Source organism: Gobio gobio (assembly GCF_949357685.1).
Source record: "Gobio gobio genome assembly, chromosome: 11".
Classification (NCBI taxonomy): Eukaryota; Metazoa; Chordata; class Actinopteri; order Cypriniformes; family Gobionidae; genus Gobio; species Gobio gobio.
Genome location: NC_137104.1, coordinates 35,488,267 through 35,510,715, shown reverse-complemented (window position 1 = coordinate 35,510,715; position 22,449 = coordinate 35,488,267). Strand labels below are relative to the sequence as shown.

The window sequence follows — 22,449 nt, the reverse complement described above, 5'->3', positions numbered from 1 at the left end:
TTGTATTATTTTATTTAACTTCTTGATAAATTAATTTAGAAAGTCTAAGAAGATTTAACCATAATGTTTTTTTTAAAATAAAAATAAAAAAAGGCTTTAGTTTTCGAAGGCCCATAAAAAATTATACGATGTCGTCTGTTATTCATTATATACTTCTCGCCTTTGTGTACAAAACTGAAGGCCTAAAATCAAACACGCTACAGTATTTACACATTTAAAGCAAGTAAAACAAACAATTGATCAGAGGATCAGAAGAAATAAAACTGTGATTATGGATATGTAAATCTCACAATACAATCGTTCTTTATAGATATATGAATAAAATATAAATACGAGAGACCGGGGTTAGTTGTCACATTTTTTCTACTCCAATGAATATATCTCTGGTTATTGAAAATCAATTTCAGAAACGGTGAATGGCCATATTAAATAGAATGAGAAGTTGCCAATAAATAGCATATAAAGAAGCTTAAACATTAAATAAATTAACAGTTAATGAAACACGAAAACATACATTTCGCCAACAGCTTGTAAAAAATGACAACACTTAAAACACTTACAACTCACTTACTTAAAACTGGATCCCTAGCTTGTTCTGAAAACATAGTTCAAATTTCCTGTTACAAAATACCTTTATTAATCGCCTTAAGTTTTAATCCGTTCACTTGACAACCGATTGTATTGTAATTTCAGATTTCAAGACAGAATCCCAACATAAGTATTCCGTTTTATGGTTTTGAACAAGTTGGTTGAAACCAAAATACAATGAAAATTAAAAATAATTTAAATCGCGAGCATTTTTTGACGCAAAACCTTATATTTCCAGAGAAATCCGTATATGCGTCCCTGTGGAACAGATCTTTTATAAGGGAATATACGGCTATAGCATGTGTAATCGGGTCTTCTAATGAACATACAACCTTGGTCAAAATTATTCGAAATTACTTTAATTAAACACATTTTACCGATACAAATGTGTGATAGCATTCAGCTTTACTTATAATGCCAATTGTTGTTTAAATTTTCTGTAGGCTATTACAAAATGATACTTAAGATTTTTAATGAAAAGGTCAGACAGGCTATTTGCACCAATATAGGCCTATGCATTCTTTTAAAAAAATTCAAATTTTAAATTTCAATTAATATTAAACAGTTCCAAATAGAGCCAATATACAATATAAGATATACAAATTAGAGGAAATTGATGCATATTCTTCGCGTGTCCAAAAAAAGATGCGTACCAAAGGGATGAGTATTAAATACAATTATTTTTAAGACAGCTCCAAGTCATTTTATTAGAAATTTCAATTCCGTCTCGGCCTTGTTTATCCATAATTTACCAGTAAATAATACCAAACAGTTTATTTTCCTTTTCCTTTTTTTATTCAATTAAACTAAACCAATGTCTAGTTTTCAAGAGTTCAGACAAAGACGAATCAACTCTTCAGAACAAATAAATGTTCATTGCGGAAATATTATCAATCCTAAATGCAAATGTCTGGCAGAACTTTTGGTGATCAAATGCGATTTATTCAAAGGAAATTCACCAATCAAACCCCATAATAAAACCTGAATACTCAATCTCTGGCACAGGCGGAGGAGGTAGTCTCTTGGGGATGCTAACTTAGGGTCACCCAGCTTGCAGAGTTCATCGCAAGGTTAGACCAGAACTCACGGGATTCACAGCTATTCCATCTTTTGTGCCATTATAAAAGTGGCACTGCGCTCTACAAGAACAGATGACAGCTACTTGTTCTGCAGTAAACTTTTGACCCCGGCCCTCCCCCTACCTTTACAATCTCACTCTCTCTCTCTCTCTCTCTCTCTCTCTCTCTCTCTCTCTCTCTCTCTCTCTCTCTCTCTCTCACAGACAAATAAGCACAAATAAACAGATGGACACAAACAAGCCTTCAAGCTCATCAACTTTCTTTCTCCCTCTCCCTCTCTCTCTCTCTTCTATGCTATTATTTCCCACATGCATCTTTTATATCTTCCATTTATCATGACCAGTAATATTAGGCCAAATCTATTAATACGGTATCAAACAACCTTTATATCTGCAGACAGCCTGGCCTGCTGCAGCCATCAATTTCGTTCTGCTGATATCCATGCTGCATCCAGATATGTGAACCCTTTCTATTCTACCGAGAGTCCCTGCAATTAAAGGTGTATGCGGGAGTTATTATTCTTTCTCTTTCTCTCATTTCTATCCTTGTAGGGATAAGGGGCGCCAATGCGGGTGACACTGAACTTGGCCAAAAGCGAGCTCTGCTGGTGGTTTACGGCGTGCGCACATTCATCTTCCTGCCGCCACTGACCTCACGGTGAACCAGGAGCGAAGACATTTTTCTTCAGTCCCTCCCTCTCCTTCATTGTCTATCGAATTCTGCCTATCTCCCACTCATTCTCACACATCGCTTTAAGTATTTGGACGTTATATGTGCAGTTTCTCATCTAATCTGCAAGAACGTTTTTATTTTTTAAACAAAACTGCGATGTATGTGCCGTTAAGATAAAAATAAAACAGCATTGTTCATCATGATAACTACAGTTTTGATGAGCAGCAGTGGTGCTGTAAGTACTAATTTTTAATCACAAGACTGACAGTTGGTCAAAATATCCAGAAATATTAACAATGTATCCATATTGAGAGTATAAATGATTATGCTAAAAAGATAGATAGATAGATAGATAGATAGATAGATAGATAGATAGATAGATAGATAGATAGATAGATAGATAGATAGATAGATAGATAGATAGATAGATAGATAGATAGATAGATAGATAGATAGATAGATAGATAGGTAGATAGATAGATAGATAGATAGATAGATAGATAGATAGATAGATAGATAGATAGATAGATAGATAGATAGATAGATAGATAGATAGATAGATAGATAGATAGATAGATAGATAGATAGATAGATAGATAGATCTCTCTCTCAAAACTTTTCGGCAGGTCTGGTGCGCGGAAAATTTCTGCATCAACATCTACCAAAAAATCCTGAAGGGTGTGGCTGAAACTAGAAAAACTGTCAAAAAAGTAATCAAAAAACTTCTTAAAAATCTATTATTTTATGCATAGATTCAAAGGGCAAAAAAATTATACAAATTAAGCAGTTAGTCAGAGAGCAGTGCCCCCTACCACTCATCTGCCGGACAAGCAGGTCTTTACAAACCCTCATTTACACAGTTGAAACTGAGTGCATTTATGTTCTGCTCATTTTTCCACTGTGGGCCTATAGAAAATCTTAAGACTCTTAACAGAAGCGAAAAACCGAAACAAACCAACTCGAACTTACCAGGATCTGGATCTGGTCCACCCGAGTGAATCCGGTCGACGTGTTTCCAGTCCATAGCAATCTGGTGTGTCAATAGATGTTGTGGTAAGCAGTCAATGAACACCTCTAAGGTCTGCAGAGAAAGAGAACGAAGCTCCACGTCAGTGCGATTAAACTTTATATGCGATATAATGTCGACTCCCCAAAACCATAAAACTGACTTTAATTGCCACCACGTGACTGTTTTATGGCCAGTGAGCCTATCTGCAGTTTCACTCCGGGTGAATTTTACGATCTAATTCGTGGACCAAACCTCATTATTTATCTTACCCGCCAATGTCACGGATCCAGAATGGCAAAGGGTCTAGTAAAGTTTGCCGCTAAAAACCCTTTCAGATTTCCAGAGAAGAGAAGAACGAGACACTGGGCGTGGACGCATAGCCTATACTCATGTTGAGAAGTTGGCAAGGGGACCATAAGTGCCCTTTCCACATTGGGTGAGTAAAGTAGTGATTACTGCGTCTCATACTTGTTGAACCACCCAAACTTTTACAGAAATAAACAAATTGCTGTAAAAAAATAATAATAATTTTGCTACACATTTTATTTAGGTTTTGAAAGAGGAATATGGTATGTTTGCAGTTTTATATAACTAATACTCACATTAATAATGAAACAACTATGTGGTAGCCTACATGACTTATTTGATTCACACACATACACAAAAAAAAACAAACCTGACAAAACATTGAGATTAGGTAAAAACTTTATTCTTATCAACATTGGATTTGGCCATATTGTTTTCTGCACTTCCAGTTATCATTCAAATTTCACGAGAAGGGAAATTAAATAATTCGAGTTGAACATTTATGTAAATCACAAACATATTCAAGTATAAAAATGAGGACAAGACAAATATACGGTTAAGTCTGAACATAACGATTTTATCAATAAACAAAGATGACAGCAGCACGAAAAAAAAATATTTTACTTCAGCATTACAATGCATTAAATACAATCGATATTTGATATCGAATTAAAATAAATACATATACATAAAATACATACATTTATATTTACAAACCAGGAAACATAAAAACTAACAACAAAATTGCATCTAAGTTATGCTTCATTTAACAAGAGTCGAATACTTTTACAAGTTGGCTCACCCAACGCACCTTAGAAACGTAAAGCATTTTCGTCAAAACATGTTATATTAATTGACACTTTCGTGTGGTTTTTCTAAGATAATGCAAAGATCTATCCACATTAGCAACTTTACATGAAAAAACAGAGGGGAATTGTTTTAATTATTATTATTATTAGCCTACTACTACTATTATTATTATTATTACAAAGGCAGCAACACAGAGCGAAACACTCTATCACGACCAGTGGAAAGTTCTTTTGTGAAATGGGAAAAAACCTTCATCCCCTTGTAAAACACACACTTAGAATAAGGAAACAGAGGCGCACCCGCGCGCGCACACACACTTATTGAAACACTAACATATTTAATGTATACGTTATATGCACATTTACAATATATACACATTTTCAGGGCCGGTATCCGCTTCCTGCAGCCGCCATATTCATACTCTTCAATTTGTTGTCCTTTTTCCATTTCATTCTGCGGTTTTGAAACCATATTTTGATTTGTCTCTCCGAGAGACAAAGCGTGTGTGCAATCTCAATTCGTCGGCGACGTGTCAGGTACCGGTTGAAGTGGAACTCCTTCTCAAGCTCAAGTGTCTGGAAGCGTGTGTAGGCTGTCCTGGGCCTTTTCCCCTCCGGTCCGGTCAAATTGTCTGTTATACACAAAAGTTTGACATTTTCACTTCTATAATTTAATGTAGACTACTGTAATACATATTATGTAATGCACGACACAAAACATGGTAGAAAAGACATATGTCATCTTCAAAGCATGCGTGACACGCTCTCAAGGACAGAAAACAAAATTTAATTCGTCTAATTCCCTTAAATGATCTCAAATGAAATCAGTTTTATATAATGAATTTAATAGCACAGCCAATTCCTTAATGGACAATCGACATGGCAATTAATAATACAAGTAGGTTCTTTCATTTTAATAAAATAAAATCTATTTTAAATAGTTTTCCGAGACCTGGACCAGTAAACAACATGACAGCACACTGGAGGTGACATGTCTCGATATAACTGTCCAAAAAAACAAAGTAAACTAGTGTATTTGCATTAGACTTCCCCAACTGATATTGTGTAATTTGACAGGGGGTCATTCACACCTTACTCCAACACTCAGAACACAAACATAAAAAAAACAGAACTCTGTTTTCCGTTTACCATGACTTATATGAAGTTTTCGCATCCATGGATAAATCTGCGGCGCCTCGGAAACATTCTGTGAGGCTGTCTGCGCACTTCCAGGCAGCTTTTCTTCTTCCATAGTGCTGGACGCTTTAGAGACGTCCTCGCGACTGAGAACCGTCCCGACGCTGTTGGTCGCTGAGCCAGCGGTGCTCGGTAGTGAGGTTTTCAGGGCGCGGTGTGACTGCTCGCTGACAGGAGAGTTGGCCAAGGATGAGCAGGGGAGAGGGTCAGAGGAAGTCTCAGCGCTGTTCGCGGTAACCGGTTGATTGTACTGGACAGGCGTCGCAGTTGGACTGTCTGTGTAGCTTTGAGTTCGCTCACCAGAGGAGAGAAAGTGTCCGGTGGTAGAGCGCCCAGTGCTGAGATCCATTCCATTGTAGCCGTAAGCATACCTGCCCGAATGCATGCCCGTAGAATCTCTGCATTGGTCACTAGAGCTGTGGTCTCCATAGTTATGTAAGGGATAGTCCGCGCCATTTGGATAGCGACCGCAAAATGAGTTCACAAAATAAGAGCTCATTGGTTGACAATTACCTTATAATTATTTTTAGTTACTACAACTACCTTTATGGAGAGAACAATGCTGCCGTGTGTGTTTGATTTGTATCTCTTGATGGTTTTGAGCTTCTATTGCACCCTTGCACAATTTATGATGAATTATGGAAATGAGTGAGACACAGACTTAATGCTCCCTTACGTAGGCTCCCAAATATGGGGTACGGCTTAGAGTCACGTGTTTTTGTTGACCAGTCGTAAATCCTATTCCATGACCTCCAGCGGTAAACTCACGCGTAAGCAGGAAATCAGGGTGGAATTGTTTGGACACGGGAGCGCGCAACAAGAGTTTCGCCGAACTAGCTGTTGTTTGCTCTGCTAAAGATTGTAGCCGCGCGCCACCCTCTGGTTTAAGGCGGGACTACCTAAACCATCAGACTGGAGGCAAGCACACGATGGGGTCATTCAGAGGGTAACGACTCTGCGGTAGAAAAATTGTATCTGCTGAAACAATGCACCGTGACCTGCACACAAAACACGCACCAGAATGTCTAATGGATTCAGTAGAATCAAACACAAATGCAACTAAACGTTTGAAATAAACAACCAACAAGGATATACAATTTTTTTTGGCTATAATACCAAATATATGCTATCTGAATATTGGGTCTATAGCATAAGAATACCCAAAATAAAATGGAATATAAGGAAATTAAACAGTGGTTTATCATGCTATTCAGTTATGTATCAGTTACACCACACTCTCTTATATATCTAATTTTAACATATGGTGCATGATCATCGCTCATTAATATAGTATCGGTGGCCCAAAACATATATGGAAATTGTAAGGTTAAATATGTTGATCTGTGTGTGTGGTCTTGGTAATCCCTACTTTATGGGGACCACTAAAGTCCCCTCAAAGATGGCAATACCAGTAATTTTTGACCTTGTGGTGACATTTTTGGTCCCCAAGAGGAAACAAGCTTATACATCAATGATCTTTTTTGAAAATCGAAAATAGCAGAACGTTTTCTGTGAAAGTTTATGGGTAGGATTAGGGGATAGAATATGTTTATACATTATAAAAACCATTACCTATATGGAAAGTCCCTAAAGTAATTTTTTTTTTAAATTCTTCTTTTAGTGTCATTGATGGCCAGCTGGTCAGGTTAAATTAAATTCACTTTACTTATGGTTGTTTGTATGCCAACTGTGATTCGTTGATGTCTGTGTGATTGTGCTGCAAACTTACTTTCCCCACAAATAAAACTGACTAACTGATGTTTCAAATATGCTGACCAATGACTTTAGAGCGAAAATGTATACATATAGCCAATAGGGAATAAGCACATTCACTTGGAAAGTACAGTTTCTTCGAGTATAAGAGAATAAATGTCTCTGAATAGCTACTAAAGCAATGTAAAAATAAAAAGAGACTAACTTTCATAGAACTTCCTGTGTTCTACCTGTTTTCTTGACAACATGCAGTAATAACATTATAGCAGGAACTTATGATGATGAAAAGAGCAAAGCAGTGACAAAGTAGCTGGCTCTTGGACACACACTTATGAATGAGAACGTTTTTTGTAACACTGTAACCTCGCAATTAACGAGTAGCTATACATTATATATTCGCTTAAGTCCCGGCCGTTCTGTTGGACGGTTCCCGTAAGAGATCGAGCTAATCTACGGTGCTCGTCGTATTAAAATACACAAGGATAGTTCCTAAAAAGCCCATCATATAGAAACCAGACATCTTTGGCTGAACTTCGGATTCATTAAGCTTTGCCTCTATAATTATGGAAATGTGAGATAAAGCTGGTTTAACTGTGAAATCTGGCGCGAAAACGTTATAAAAGAAGATAATAATAATAATAATAATAATAATAATAATAATAATAATAATAATAATAATAATAATAATAATAATAATAATAATTAAGGCTATACTTATTCGTCCGAAATTCAACATGCAAGTTGCCTAAACTGGTGGGCTATTCCATGGACTATGTTTCAGACAATCTGACACAATTCCGTGTCTATATCATTCTCTGTAAAGTGGTAGGCTAATGCTGGTAATGCTTAAAAGTAGCTGAGCTGTATCATATAGGATCTAGATAGATTCCTTGCCGTTTTACTTCACATTTCAGTTTGTTACAGTCTTACAGATTAGCTTGAACAAGTTAACTTAAATCACTTGCTTGTGCAGCCAGTAAAGTAGATCACCATCTAGTGGTGGTTTTGATGTACCATTATTTACCTCGTCATTCATTCACAATTGAAGATTTATAGAATTACACACATCTCTTTTGAATTGTATTCATAGATTATATATAAATTAAACATCCTATAGGTCCCCATTCCCAATAAGAATGTGTGCTCTTTAAAGCGTTGGGAATATTTATACGCTTTGCTTGCTATTTTAGAGTCGTGTTTATAACGTGCTGAAATAACAAATAATAAAAAAATTTTAAAAAAAAAATCGCATTGTAGTCTAACGCATATTGTACGAAGGCTATAACCCGTTTTAAGTTAACCCGTTGTAATTTTGCGCTTGTCCTGCAGGTGACTGCATGTAGGCTATATCAGTGCACTTTTGCACTACTACGACGATTTTCAAGTCCTAATTACAAGACGCATTTAAAAAAAGGCTGTATTTCTTATTCGCAGTACCGTTTCAATTATCTAATTAGACTTCTTTTTAAGAACATGATCCAGAACCTTATGACAATTATTATTACGCTATATGACAATGATTATTAGCTAGGCTACTCGAAACCTTAAACTTTTCTGAAACAAGGACCACACCACAGTTCTTGCCTACAACATAATACATTACAAAAAATGCTATATCGACATTGTACAACCCTCTCACAGTTGCTTATTCAAATACGAATAGCTTATGCAAACCTAGGCTACTCCAAATAGGAAAATACTAATAACCTTTTTTAAATCAAAACATGACCAATTTTTGCAACGCCAGTCATATCATATGACATAGGCTACCCTACAGTTTTCAAGGAACAGCAGTAGACATAATCGAGTGGACAATAAACAACGACAGCAACAGCAACAAACAACAAAATCATCATCATTCAGAACAACAAACCTAATTTAAAATTTTCCACAAAACGTAGGTTAGGCTACGCAATATTAGGACCTTGACATCAGAGTCAGTTCGATAGCACAAAAACAACCCAAGTCCTTACCGTTCAGAGTGTTTGTTGGTCCACGAAGGCAAGAAACAAAAGCTGATGAAAAACACTTCACAGATCTTCGGAAAGCTTCTCTATCATAGTGTGCCAAACAGGATGAGCAGTTTTCTCTTTTCTGTCAGTCAATGCCCACTTCGATGGAGAATGTAGAATATTACCTCAAAATTAAAAGACAAGAAATTAACAACGACGAAATAATGTGGAAAAGCGGAGGTGACAGAATGCTAGACAAAGCAAGGTCAGAAGAAGAATGCTGCTCTATTTTGGGTAGGGATGTATACACATAAAAAGTTAACGTTCATGTGGCCTTAAGACACGTGACCAACTGGTAGCCAATAGGAGTTAGCGGCAGCTCATAAAGTTGCAAGGTAAAGTAGTAAATTTTCATAAACAACAACAGATTTATAGCTTCTCTAGAGAAGAGGACAGAGGCGGGGGCTGGTAAAATGTTTTTAGCCAGGCGCCATTTTACAGAGAGGCGGAGCTCAGATGAAAAGTAGTTTAACTCTAAAGACTTACGTATCAGCATTAGCCTACAGTGAAAAATTATAAATAATTATAACTTTTTTAAATCAATTGTTTGAATTGTCATATTGCTATTAAATTAACCCTACAGACACCGATTTATTAAAATAATAATAGGCCTAATATTTTTTTATTAAAATAAAATTTGAATCATAGGCCTATAGGCTATAACGGAAACATGAAGATTTTAAAGTATCCAAATATTGTGGAGGATAACTGATCTTTTCAGATGGGTTTTTTTTTTTTTTTAACAGAGAAAACAGATAAGACCACAACAATTTGTTTTACTTTAACACATAATACAGTCTAATTCACAAGAGAAAATGTGAGATTTTGTATTATTTAGTGGGAAAACCGTCACAATACGATCAGTGTTCTTTGTGTCTGTATTACCATTTTAGGTGTTAAGTTTAGACTTTATGTAACCAGATTTTAGAAACGTATATTAATGTTATGGCGCGTTGTGGTCATTTGATTAAACGTGTTTAGACAATAGCATCTAAATAGGTCGCGCAAATACACTGTAGCCTACAAAAAAAAAATCAGGTCTCCAATTGAACATTTTCTAGTGAGCGATCACATTAGATGCATCTAAAATTTTCAGTTGGCCAAATTGAATTTCTTGAATTTTAATTGAATTAAATTGCATCAATTCACAGAAATTCAATTTGGCCAACTGAAAAATGTAGATGTGATCACTCACTAGAAAATTTTCAATTGGAGACCTGAATTTTTTTTTACAGTGTATAGGAGTTTTCACATTTGGTGTCCTTTCCTGAGTCTATATGGCTTTGTAAAATACCGCAGACCGACCGTTGATGTCATGTTGGCCTGACACTTTGTCAATACCTAAAATGATAGAAATATAAATATTTACAGATTTCATATTTTTTAAACTGCATGATTACTCCAAAGAGAGACATAGGCCTACACTGCATTTAGAAGGACGATATAATCGCTCCTGTCTAATTAAATGATTCTTGGTTTTGTACCTATTAATGGATTCATTATATTAGGCCTCTGTTGCAGTATAAGCCACAATAACATCGGAGATATGAATCCACGGTTTCTTTAACAGAGTAGCCTATGCTATAAATCTTGCAAGCAGACACAAAGAGAGAAATCAATTATGCAACCAGATACGCGTAGGAGATCCTCTAAATTAAGACACACTAGTAAGTGAGTAATTAATTTATTACCACAGACCCAAGACATTAAGACGTTTACGACTTCACACATGCATGAACAGCTGCATCGGTGGCTTAATGTTATGCAGTTACAGGACACGACTGTGTAGCCTCTGACACAATAGTAAAAGATACACAAGATAGACTATACAAGCTTTCTCAAACAAACGTGAAAGTCATACCTTGCTTTCTCATTGAAGATACACATCCGACAGGTTCTGTCCGTGCATGCTATAGGCCTATCAATTTGGTGAGGGAGATGTCCAAGTCCTTTCTAAATCCCCGATGAGCCACAGCTTGACCATGTCATGTAAGTAACATTTTAGAAAGTCACTTCTTCCTGCAGTATAGACGACGATATTTTTTTTTTTACACAAAAGCAACATTTCTGTCCAGAGCTGAAGAAGAAGAGTGAGTGCGTGCTGCCTATGTAGCTATGCTTTGACAAACATTCCAATTTAATTCAAATTCATATACCTTTTTCATCTTGCAGAGTTGTTGAATAGGAATCCTTGTTGTCGTTTTTACGAGCCAGGGTGATATACAATCCCATTATAGCCAGAGTTCATATTAAATACCACTTCACTGGCATTGGGCCCATGAAGTCACATGATTACTCCGCAAGCACTTACAGCCAATAAGTACAGCTTTTGCCTTTTCATCAGCTTGCAAAAACAGTTAATCTAAAAAAAATCAGTCTATGGACCGCTGAAAATGATCACAATTCCTATGAAAATTAGTATTTCAAAATATAGAAATACTAAATAGACTTTGAAGACTAAGACTTTAGATTGTTTTTGACTGAAATGTATTTAAAATGCATTGATTTGGCAAAACACATCTTTACATAGTCTTTATTTCTTTTTTTCCTTCTTATTTTGTGTTTCTGAACTGTAGCGTTTCAAGTACAAACGTTTCATTTATTTTATAGGTTCAAAATACACATTAAAAGGAAAAGTTTTTTACAATTAAAACTACATTGTAGTATTCTGTTTGTATTTCGATGTATAAGCTACATTTCATTATTGTAAATTAAGAAAAAATAAAGATTACAGGATGTTTTTTATAAAATGTGCTCTGAATACACGTAACGTAAAAAAAGGTGTATGCAACTTGTATGACATATGCCTATAGTTAATTTTGCCAAAATAAACGAAAAAAGTTTTCGAATAAAACACGGGGTATTCCAAATAATAGCATATTAAGCTCTTATTTAAAGTAGGCTACAAGTTAATCAGTGCAAATTAAAGTGCTGAAAAGCTTAAGGATGTTTAAATGTAAACCAGATAATACACTAAAATGTCGGGTCGAGTGTGTTCATTTTTTTCACAGGAGCGGACACAAGGTAAAGCTGTAGCTATATTTTTTATACGACGTCACTTTGCAAACGTAAATACTGACATTAAATATAGCATTTCACATACTGATCTTTTCCGGTCTGCACTAATGTTTTTCCTCATATGCCACTGCTTTAATGTGCTCCAAGGAAAACATCTACTTGCTGGAAGGACCTCGTATAATAATCACAGAAGATGCTCCTTGGTTGGGATATAGTTAGCACTTCTTCGTTTTACCACTTCTTCTAGTAACCTACAATTAAAAAAAAAAAAGCCTTTATTTCTGTTTTGGCTGGTCACATTTGGATTACATTTTTTAAAAAGCACATTGTTGCATTTCCAACACGATTAAACTCTGAGGAAGGCTGTGTGCCGAAATGCATTTATAACCGTAGCTGGGTAGTTTAATCCAACATGTGTTTCAAAAAGTACCCGTTTTTTTGCGGGTTATTTTTTAAAACAGATTGTCACGACAGAATAAATAGACATGTTCTATAAGCAATGGATAGAATATGGAATTGTATTAAAATACTTCAATGGAAAAAGAAATACATCTCTTTCAATACTTCTATAGTGACTAATTAAAAACCGAGAATAGCATCAACAAGGTTTTTTTGTTTGTTATTTTATCAAACAAAAATGAAACAAATTAAACCATCAAAAAAGAAACGGGAACATTGAAGCTATTGGAAATAAAATACGTGTTTAGGGCCGCTCAAAACATTTCGCGATTATGAGGTTTTACTGACATCAAGTGGTCAGAATGTATAACAACGCAGGAAACTATAGAGTAGTTTCTTTTTTTTTTTTTGCTTGGACGTCCACGATTAGACATTGTGTTATGGGTAAAATAATTTCCGCAAGTGAAAGCAAGAATATTAAATATTTTCATTTTATCAGTGAGTATTGATTTTGAAACTTTTTTTCTGCATGAGAATTTGCACTGACGCCTCCGTTTCATCGTGTATAGGTCTACACAAAGGGTGCCGTATAGGACAAACTGCAATCAGAGGCCAATAAAACTAGATTATTTCCGCTGGCTTTTTTGTGCACAAAGTCGAGTCTCCCTGAAAGCGGAGGTTAATTTTAGTGAATAAAAACACCTCTCCAAATGGGCGTCGGGCCTCTGGAAACGGTCTAATTGTGTCTGGACGGCAATAAAGCCATTGAACACGGAATGCCAATGTCTGTTGCCGAGTCTGCGATTCATTGCCTTGTCTCCACGAGGAGGCCTTTGAAGTCTAAGTCCTTCCGCTATATCTGTGCCACTTATACCTCCAGGCTATAGCCTACAGTAGGCCCTATACAATTTAACATATTCATATTTACATTTTAAAGTTTAAATGTTTAAACAGACAGAATCTGAAACAACACCTCGAACTCCGAACTCCAAGCAACTCATCAAAGTTAAAACGACAGGTCTGTTCTTTTAATTCCGCAGATTCATGCACACATGGTGCGTTGTTCACTTAGCCCAGCTGTCGAGTCTCATAATATCTCTGTTGTGTTGCGTTCTCTCGCCTCGCAGCGCTTTGCACACCATAAACGCTTATAGCAGTAATTGTCTTTTATGGCAGCATGCAGCTAACAACCTAGTCTGCCAGACCGGTCTACGAGACTGCTCTCCCCGACTCCAAACTTGCCCAGCCCAGCCTCGCCTCAGAACACATTTTTGGTTCGAGTAGGCCTATACAGTAGGCCTATATTAGCGTTTGTATAAGATTTTAAGGTTTGAACACAATTCTTCTTCTTCTTCTTCTTCTTCTTATTATTATTATTATTATTATTAGTAGTAGTATTAGTAGGCCTACATCTCGTTTCAGGCTACGTTTTTTTCTAAAACAGCGGCTCCTTTAAATAAAAATCGATCGTCATCTTTCTTTAAATTAGGACTGTTTACATAATATCCATTAAAGTCAAACAATAAAGCAACTGCAACGAACAAAAATAAAATAATTACAGTAATTCTACAAAAAATAAATTCAATAGGCATATATTTTGATTCCCTTGATGAAAAATGCAAATTTACGAAATAGGCTACTATCAAAAATTACATAATTAAAACTTTACATACAAGCAATTTATTACATTGCTCTCAACTTAATTGTTAGCCTATTTAAAATGTCAGGAGGACTACAAAATAGAAGGGAGACTTGTTTGGAGATATGAATTGCTTTTATTATTCAATAAATAAAATCACAAATTACATCTGAGAAAATACAGTAAAAAAAAAAAAATGATGACGGTCAACAGACCATGAGGTATTTGTAAAATTCCCTACAGTGCTTTTATATCTACAGCGCATTAATTTTACTTGTTCCCTGAAGTTCGCAGACTTCACCCAATATCACATCTGATATGGCGTGAAAATTTTGGTCGATTCAAAACAAACAGGTAGTGAAGTGACTAGGTAGTGGTAGTGTCAAATCTAAAACAAAATCTAAGAGCACATGATCTCAAGTGTATTACATTTACATAAAAACTGGGCCCAATATAGATATTCAAATTAGGAAAAGTTACAGAACATAGGAATATGTTAATTAGCGGTCTGAAATACACAATGGTATATTAACCAACAATTGAAGAGGAATAGCACATTTAGCTCCGACATGTTAATGCATTCCTAATAAATTTGGTCTAAATTAAGTAGCCTACAGATTTTTTTAAGCTGCGTCAGCGAACGTTTGAAAATGGATTTGTGCCGTATTCATTAAGATGGATCCACATATTACTAACAAATAGCCCATAATTCAATAAAACAGCAGGATCCCAGCATGCTTTAGATCAATTATGGTTTGCTTGAAAATAATAACACAAGACCTAATGTAAAATCCCACGACAATAATTTCAGTAAAAGGATGTAGTCTATAATCTCACATCCTCATCTACACGAAGTGCTTCATTCTTGGTCATTCTTCGTTCCATCTTTGTTTAATTTTTTCATCTTCATCCTGCGGTTTTGGAACCAAATTTTGACCTGTCTCTCCGTGAGGCTCAGTAGACGGGCGACCTCGTACCGCCGGTCACGCGTGAGGTAAGTGTTAAATAAAAATTCTTTCTCCAGCTCGAGGATCTGGTGCTTAGTATAGGGGCAGCGTTTTTTACGCGTTGAGCTCGCGTGAAGCCAGTTGGACACAGGGTTGTCTGGGGAAAGGTAGAGGGATGTGAAGGAGGGTTTCGAAATCATAAACGAGTAGTGAATAGTTTTCATACCCTATATAAAATCCAGACGATGGCATAGCCTAAATCACAGATACGCAAACATATCTCAAAGCCTCGTAACAATCACGTCAAAAACAAAGTAAAACGTTTCGCTGTAAAATATTTTACTGCAGCTAACTACGAGAATCGTGTTAAATAGGCCTACATACGAATGTATCAATTTCAATAGGCTAGTGCTTAATATAAGTGTAATGTCATTGTACTCAAATATCGCACCATCTGGTCAGCCTTACCTGGATGAACGCCCGGTTTCTCGATATCGCCTCCCTTCTCAGCAGTCCGGCCAGATACTTCCTCTGTGTCGGTAGAACATCCTCCGTTAATGAAGTCTCCCGGAGGGAGTACAGCATGTGAAATGGCCTCTGTGCCGTCATCACTCGTTCTGTTTGTATCGGGTTTGGTATGATAGTGATGATGTACCGTCGGAAGCTCAGTGAAAGGCAGCCCACATGCAGAGTCCAAAAGCCAAGACTGCACGTAATCCCCAGCTACTGGAGGCTGTGTGTGCGGCTGATACACTGAGGGTACACCACTGGAGAAATGCGTTGGGATATGGCCCCAACCTGAGCCATAAACGGGTTGCTTTGCCGGGAATGTGCAGTGACCGAGCTCTGTGTGATCTGTGGGTAGAACGGAGGGCCTGTGCTGAATGAGCCCTGAACCTGAGGAGAAACGAGTCTCCTCGTTGTCCGGCATAACAAGAGAGTCAATATAGTATCCTGTCACAGCTCCAGATGTCGACATGGCAGGGACGCACTCTCATGCATACACACACATAAAAACATTAACACACACATACAGTAACACGCTCACAAAATAACAATCTGTGAAAACGGAGAGGCAACTTCCCCCTCGCAAAGCCCCAGTCAGCTAATAAGTTGAGAGCAAACTGCCATTTCATTGGGCGAGGCACACACGTGACCATTGGGACAGCGCAATAAAACAAATCTATGGAATTTCTGTAAAAATACTCAAATAAATAAAAAAGCAAAAAATGTTGCATTGGTTCCAATTAAACTTCCTATAAAAACAACAATCGAATAAGCTATAAGAAATAAATATCTACCAAATTATTTTTTTTTTTTTTTTTACTTTCTTCAGACAAAAGGCATGGGAAGGAGACATTGTCAGAAATGTACAACGTAACACGTAACATAGCAAACTGACACTATGCTATTATTTTCATTAATAATATTAGTATTCATTAATAAAAGCGCTTTCATATTTTATGTGACCCTTACATTTTCTGTACAAAGTCTCTTTGAATGTTATAACCATTTGTCTTTATTCGATCGAGTTGATCGTTAATATAATAGTTCATTTAGGCTAATGTATTACCGTTCACATTGCATTTTTCCCACATTCATCATATTCTTTATGGATGTAATGCCTGGTCTGAGACATTTAAGGCTTCTGTTTGGCTACAACATGTTCAATCTGATATGTAATAATAAATGTGCAAATACAGACGATTCTGGATAACCCATAAGAAGTCATTTCGTTTAGTCCACCATTACAGTATATTCTCATTCATACTGAACATTTTTGGAATAATGTATCCCCACTATGTGAAGAGTATATTTAAATGCAAAAAAGGACACATTTATTTAGATACATACCAGTATGTACCATAGTATATACCAGTACCATAGTATATACCAGTAGTAACAGCTTGCTGCTGACCACCAAGTGAAAAGTGTTAGACGACCATAGTTCCCCTGTTAATTCAGGTCGTCAGGTACATAATAATAGGCTACATGAAAAAATCTGCATTGTAACCATTTTATTTTAACAACAGTGTAACTAATCTCTTTACATTTTAAATAGTAACGGTAACACTTTGCAATACGGTTTCATTTGTTAACATTAATTAATACATTAACTAATATGAACAAACAATGAGCAATATATTATTACAGCATGTATTAACCTTAGTTAATAAAATGTTCATGTTCATGTTAGTCCACATTAAAGACTTTCGATCTTAAAAATGTAGTAGTAAATGTTGAGATTAACATCAACTAAGATTAATGAATGCTGTACAAGCATTAATAAAAATAAAAAATAAAATAATAATAATAATAATAATACATTTTATTTATAAAGCACTTTACATTTTAAAGAAAATCTCAAAGTGCTACAAAGGGAGGGAGGAACAAATAAATAAATAAAATGAAGCAGTTAGAGCAATTAAGAAATTAAGTTAAAATCAGCTTCATTAGTAGTTCATGTTAACTAATATAGTTAACAAATCCGTATTCTTAGTGTTACCATAGTAACAATGCTATATTATTATTATTATTATTACTATTATTATATTACTATTATATATATATATATATATATATATATATATATATATATATATATATATATATATATATATATATATATATATATATATATATATATATATACACACACACATACATTATTATAAATGTTGTTGTACGTTTAATTCGGCAATCATTGGATTACAATTATTTATACTTTAGATATAAATCATGGTAGCCTAAAAAAAATAAAAGATAACAAAAACAGAAATACACGTTTAATATTTAACGGCAAAAGCAAACAAAATTAACAAAATGCATAATACAAGGAATCTCAAGTAAAAAAAAACGAGTAGCCTAAATACAGTTTTTGTGACATTTATTTCTTTAACTTTTGAATCAGGTTTATTTTCAAAAGACATAAGTACAAATAAAGAAAGTCTAATGTGTATCGCCTCAGTATTATGAGCCTCGTACAGTAATGATAATGCAGAAAAAAGTCTATATCAAAAACAAATAATATATATTTTTAAATAATTAAATAGTTGTTCACACTGTTTAGTAGTCCACCAGTGATTACCAAAAGGGTTTTACAGCAGGAAACACCACTACTTTTCCCAAAAAACAAAACAAAAAAAAGAGAGCGAGAGAAAGAGACAGATAGAGAGATAGAGAGAGAGAGAAAGAGACGGAAACAGCATGGCCATTTGAGGCCGTAAACTGCGATAGGGTGTTTGTTAACACAACCGAGTTTTACCATAGGCGCTATTCATGCTTTTTAGTCCCTTTAGCTGTACTGGAGTGCCACCATAAAGCCAGTCTTGCCTTTTGTGTTCAGCCACTTATACAGCGCTAGACGGAAGCCAGGAAGACAATTTCTTTAGCTCAGTGGAACGCCACCGAGGTCGCTGTTGTTTACAACAGACGTGGCCGAATGCGGTGTATTGGACATAACCGAGGCCTTGTCAACATTCAATAAGACAAATCCAACGCTATCTCACGACCAATTCGTACATATTTTACGAGGTGGCTAATTCGTACGAATTTGTACGACCTCACTCGTACGAATTTGTACGTTTTGTCTAAACCCCAGTGACGGGTAGGTTTAGGGGCGGGGTTTGAGGTAGGTCATTCGTAAGAATTCATACGAATTTGTCAACTCGTCAAATATGTACGAATTAGCAAAAATCGTACACATTCGTACGAGTGAGGTCGTACAAATTCGTACGAATTAGCCACCTCGTAAAATATGTACGAATTGCCGTGAGATCGGGTTGGACAAATCAGTGTCTGCCATCAGTCCGGTTCACTAGGAGAGATAAAGAAAAAAAACCAAACAACTCCTGGCGATTATGATCAAAAGGAAGTTGCATTTCGTACAACTGAAAAAATGAGGCTGTAAAATGTATAGCCTACTGATAACTGAAATGCTTTGGGTCTGTTTAGATGTCTGCTAGGTAGAGATCGTGGGTTACTGACGAATGAAACTGGGGCAATTAAGACAGTTTCGTGTCGCAGGGTTTAATTATACAATCCCAACAACATGAAACTACCTAAACCACTCGACAGTCTGGGTGGGGGTGGGGGTGGGGGTCAACAACTAATGGTAGACTATCTAAACAAATCACCAGCATTGTTTTTCCTTTAATCTTTACTGGTTTTTACATCAAGCAACATGCATTTTCCGTAACAGCCAATACTTGTAATGTCAGAATAGCACCTTACCTGTATTACCTTGAAACGGCGTACCAAAAATTGACTGTTTTCCAGCACCTGAAATCCGAACGTCTTTATTCCTGCCTCTATCCAGTCTCTACTGAGGGTAGTCACTCAGAAAAACAACGTGCCTCATAAAGTAGCCAGCAATAAAATGCCACAAAAGCGGACTAAACTCGCCAACTACGTTGTCTATGTTGTGGCCATTCGCTGAAGTAGCTATGTTTAAATAGCCTACATTTCCGCCAGAGAGAATGGGAAACCTTCATAGCAAAAAATAAATAAATCTAGAATGTATTAAATATTGAAAACACTATGTTCTCACAGCGAAAATGTCAAGTAAACACAAAGGCAAGATAAAGCCTTCCCACTGACAACTGGCAACATAGCTAGCTAGTAGGCTAGCCTATACTATCCAAAGTCAAAGTCATTTTTTTTCCTGTTTCGTCTCGTTTATAATTAATTTCATAATTCGTCGTTCGTATTGGTATTTTCAAGATAGATAGATAGATAGATAGATAGATAGATAGATAGATAGATAGATAGATAGATAGATAGATAGATAGATAGATAGATAGATAGATAGATAGATAGATAGATAGATAGATAGATAGATAGATAGATAGATAGATAGCCATCTATCCAATGGTAGGCATAGCTACAAAAAAATAATAAAAAAAGTAAAGCGCCTGTACGTGCTAGCACGGTTTCAGAATATTTAAACGTAGGCTATTTGCTACATGATTCTTAAATAATAGGCTACATGCCATTAAATAAAAAATACATTCATTTCAACATAATCTTCAGTTAGGCCCTATACATTTTTTTTTTCAGAATGCCGGGTGCTAACATGTGTATTGCCTATGGCAAGAACAAAGAGAAATCGTTTACATTCCATACGTTGGTATATGAACTACATGTTCCCCCAAAATAAACTGATTTCATCATATAAAATAAGTTAAAATTTCGAACAAAACAAGTATAAAAAAATGTCGATGGAATTCTCATAAACATGCTAGAGTTCGAAGATTCTCTTTTCGCGGGTCATTTCTCTATTCTAAATAGCTGTTCGGGGGAATTATATTTGACTTGAATGTCGGTCAGGTGCACACTGCAGCCGATTTCTAGGCGGCGCTCCTGAGTCAAGTACATAGCTACTACTCTAGTCTAGAGTGTAGGGGAACCTCTTGTCCAGCTCTAAGGTTTGTTGTTTAGCACAAGGACAGCGCTTCTTCCGGGAAGTCTTCCGTTAGCCAGTTTGTTGAACACTCCAACATGGTTTCCTATACGAGATATAGAATTAGTAAAGCACAATGGGGACAGTGGAATGGGGCAGTTTGTTTCATGGTCGACATAATAAAATATGTGTGTTGTTTCAGATATTCAGCCTAATCGGTATTCGTATATTCAGTACCCGATATTCATTTAATATAAAAATTAAACACAAAGTAGCAATATTTGAGATCACGATTTGGAGTATAAGCACTAAAATAAACAATCTTCAATATTTGCCTGTATTGATAGGCTAGTAGCATGAATAGAGTTGATCTTCATTTCTGTATAGATTTATTATAGAATAGTTTTAACCAAAAGTGACCCTTTTAAATATATTTTATTTTAATAGCCTAGTTCATTATAGCACATAATTATTTAACACCGCACTCTTTCGACACAGTTTAGTATCTAAACCTTTTTTCTTAAGCCATACAGATACCTATAGCAATTTACCTATATGTTTGTTGTTTATGACTTTTTCTTAAACGAAATATCAGAAAATAGGCTATATCTATATTACTTTAATTAATTTAGATTCTGCACCAGGTTCATACATTAATGGCTGTAAGTGTAAAGAAAGAAGACCTATAAAAAACGGATTACCTTACCTTTGTCACAATACACCGATCACACCGTATCAGGTTATGTATAGGCTTCATATATTTCCCGAACGTGCTTTGATTCTTGTGCCTCTTCGTTGTCATCTGGCGTTCTGACAAAACTGGACCATCTCCATCTTGTTCCCTTGATAATACTGTAGCCTGCTAGCAGCTACTGCAGTAGAGACAGGGGTCCACGTTTGATATGGCCTAGTATCTAATCCCTGCAAGATAAAGTTGTCGGATCCTAGCATAAGTCCGACGCATCCCGTGAACCATAATGCTCACTCACTGAGGATGGCTGCTTCTTTAGTGCACTTCCGCTACTCGAACAACGTACCCGTCTTCTTTGATGTCCTGAGGACAGAGGTAAAATCTATTAAGGATGTGACACGAGCTGCAAACCACATCGCCACCCCATGGTCACAGTTATGGTTTGGGCAGCCCTATTTGTTTAGTTTCGTTGGGTTGTAAGAATCTTCCAAGTCAGATGCTAAACTCCAGCTGCTGTTTCTGGTCAACCGGCCAGGTTCAGTCCGCTTATTAATTAAGGAATCCAAATCATGCTAACTCCTTTTTGCGCTGACTGGACACGCCATTACCCGAAAGTGTTTGGAGATGAGAAATGATGGGCGGTCATTTACTTCGTTTGACAAACTGAATGTAATAAGGTGCCCTCGTTCAATTCCGTGCGCACATTTCACCCAGTGGAAGCCTAGAAACACAAAGCCACACCCCCTCCAGGCCTTCGTCACCTGTCTGTATAGCAGCAGAAGCAACTTTTGGACTGCAGAGGAGACCATGTGTGACGGCTAGATTCTAGAAGTAGAGTTAAACGTGTGTATGTGTGAAATTGCGGATTGCTACAAACTTTTTTCATCCTCGGTGTTTGAAGAAATACACAAAGCTTAAAACCGACCGAATTTTCGACATTATTTTAAAATATGTAGGCCTAGCTCCAAA

The 22,449-nt window shown here is 36.2% G+C and overlaps 2 protein-coding genes across 2 annotated transcripts; both read right to left on the bottom strand.

The window, feature by feature from the left end:
* Positions 1–4,037: 4,037 nt before the first annotated feature.
* Positions 4,038–6,306, bottom strand: hoxa5a (homeobox A5a). The gene is made up of 2 exons (XM_079828621.1): positions 5,613–6,306; positions 4,038–5,095 (listed from the first exon to the last, which is right to left on the bottom strand). The coding sequence occupies exons 1-2, from the start codon at positions 6,157–6,159 to the stop codon at positions 4,845–4,847; spliced, it is 798 nt and encodes a 265-aa protein (XP_079684747.1). The 5' UTR covers positions 6,160–6,306; the 3' UTR covers positions 4,038–4,844.
* Positions 6,307–15,300: 8,994 nt separating this feature from the next.
* On the bottom strand, positions 15,301–16,367 carry hoxa9a (homeobox A9a; the record flags this gene model as incomplete). Its single annotated transcript, XM_079828540.1, has 2 exons — positions 15,301–15,545; positions 15,827–16,367. The coding sequence occupies 2 exons, from the start codon at positions 16,365–16,367 to the stop codon at positions 15,301–15,303; spliced, it is 786 nt and encodes a 261-aa protein (XP_079684666.1).
* Positions 16,368–22,449: the final 6,082 nt, after the last annotated feature.

Bases quoted from the DNA above. Each gene is read 5' to 3' on its own strand.
- hoxa5a (XM_079828621.1), bottom strand. From the start codon at position 6,159: ATGAGCTCTTATTTTGTGAACTCATTTTGCGGTCGCTATCCAAATGGC. The intron at 5,096-5,612 runs GTAAACGGAAAA...TGTGTATAACAG, and splicing joins AAAACTTCATATAAGTCATG to ACAATTTGACCGGACCGGAG.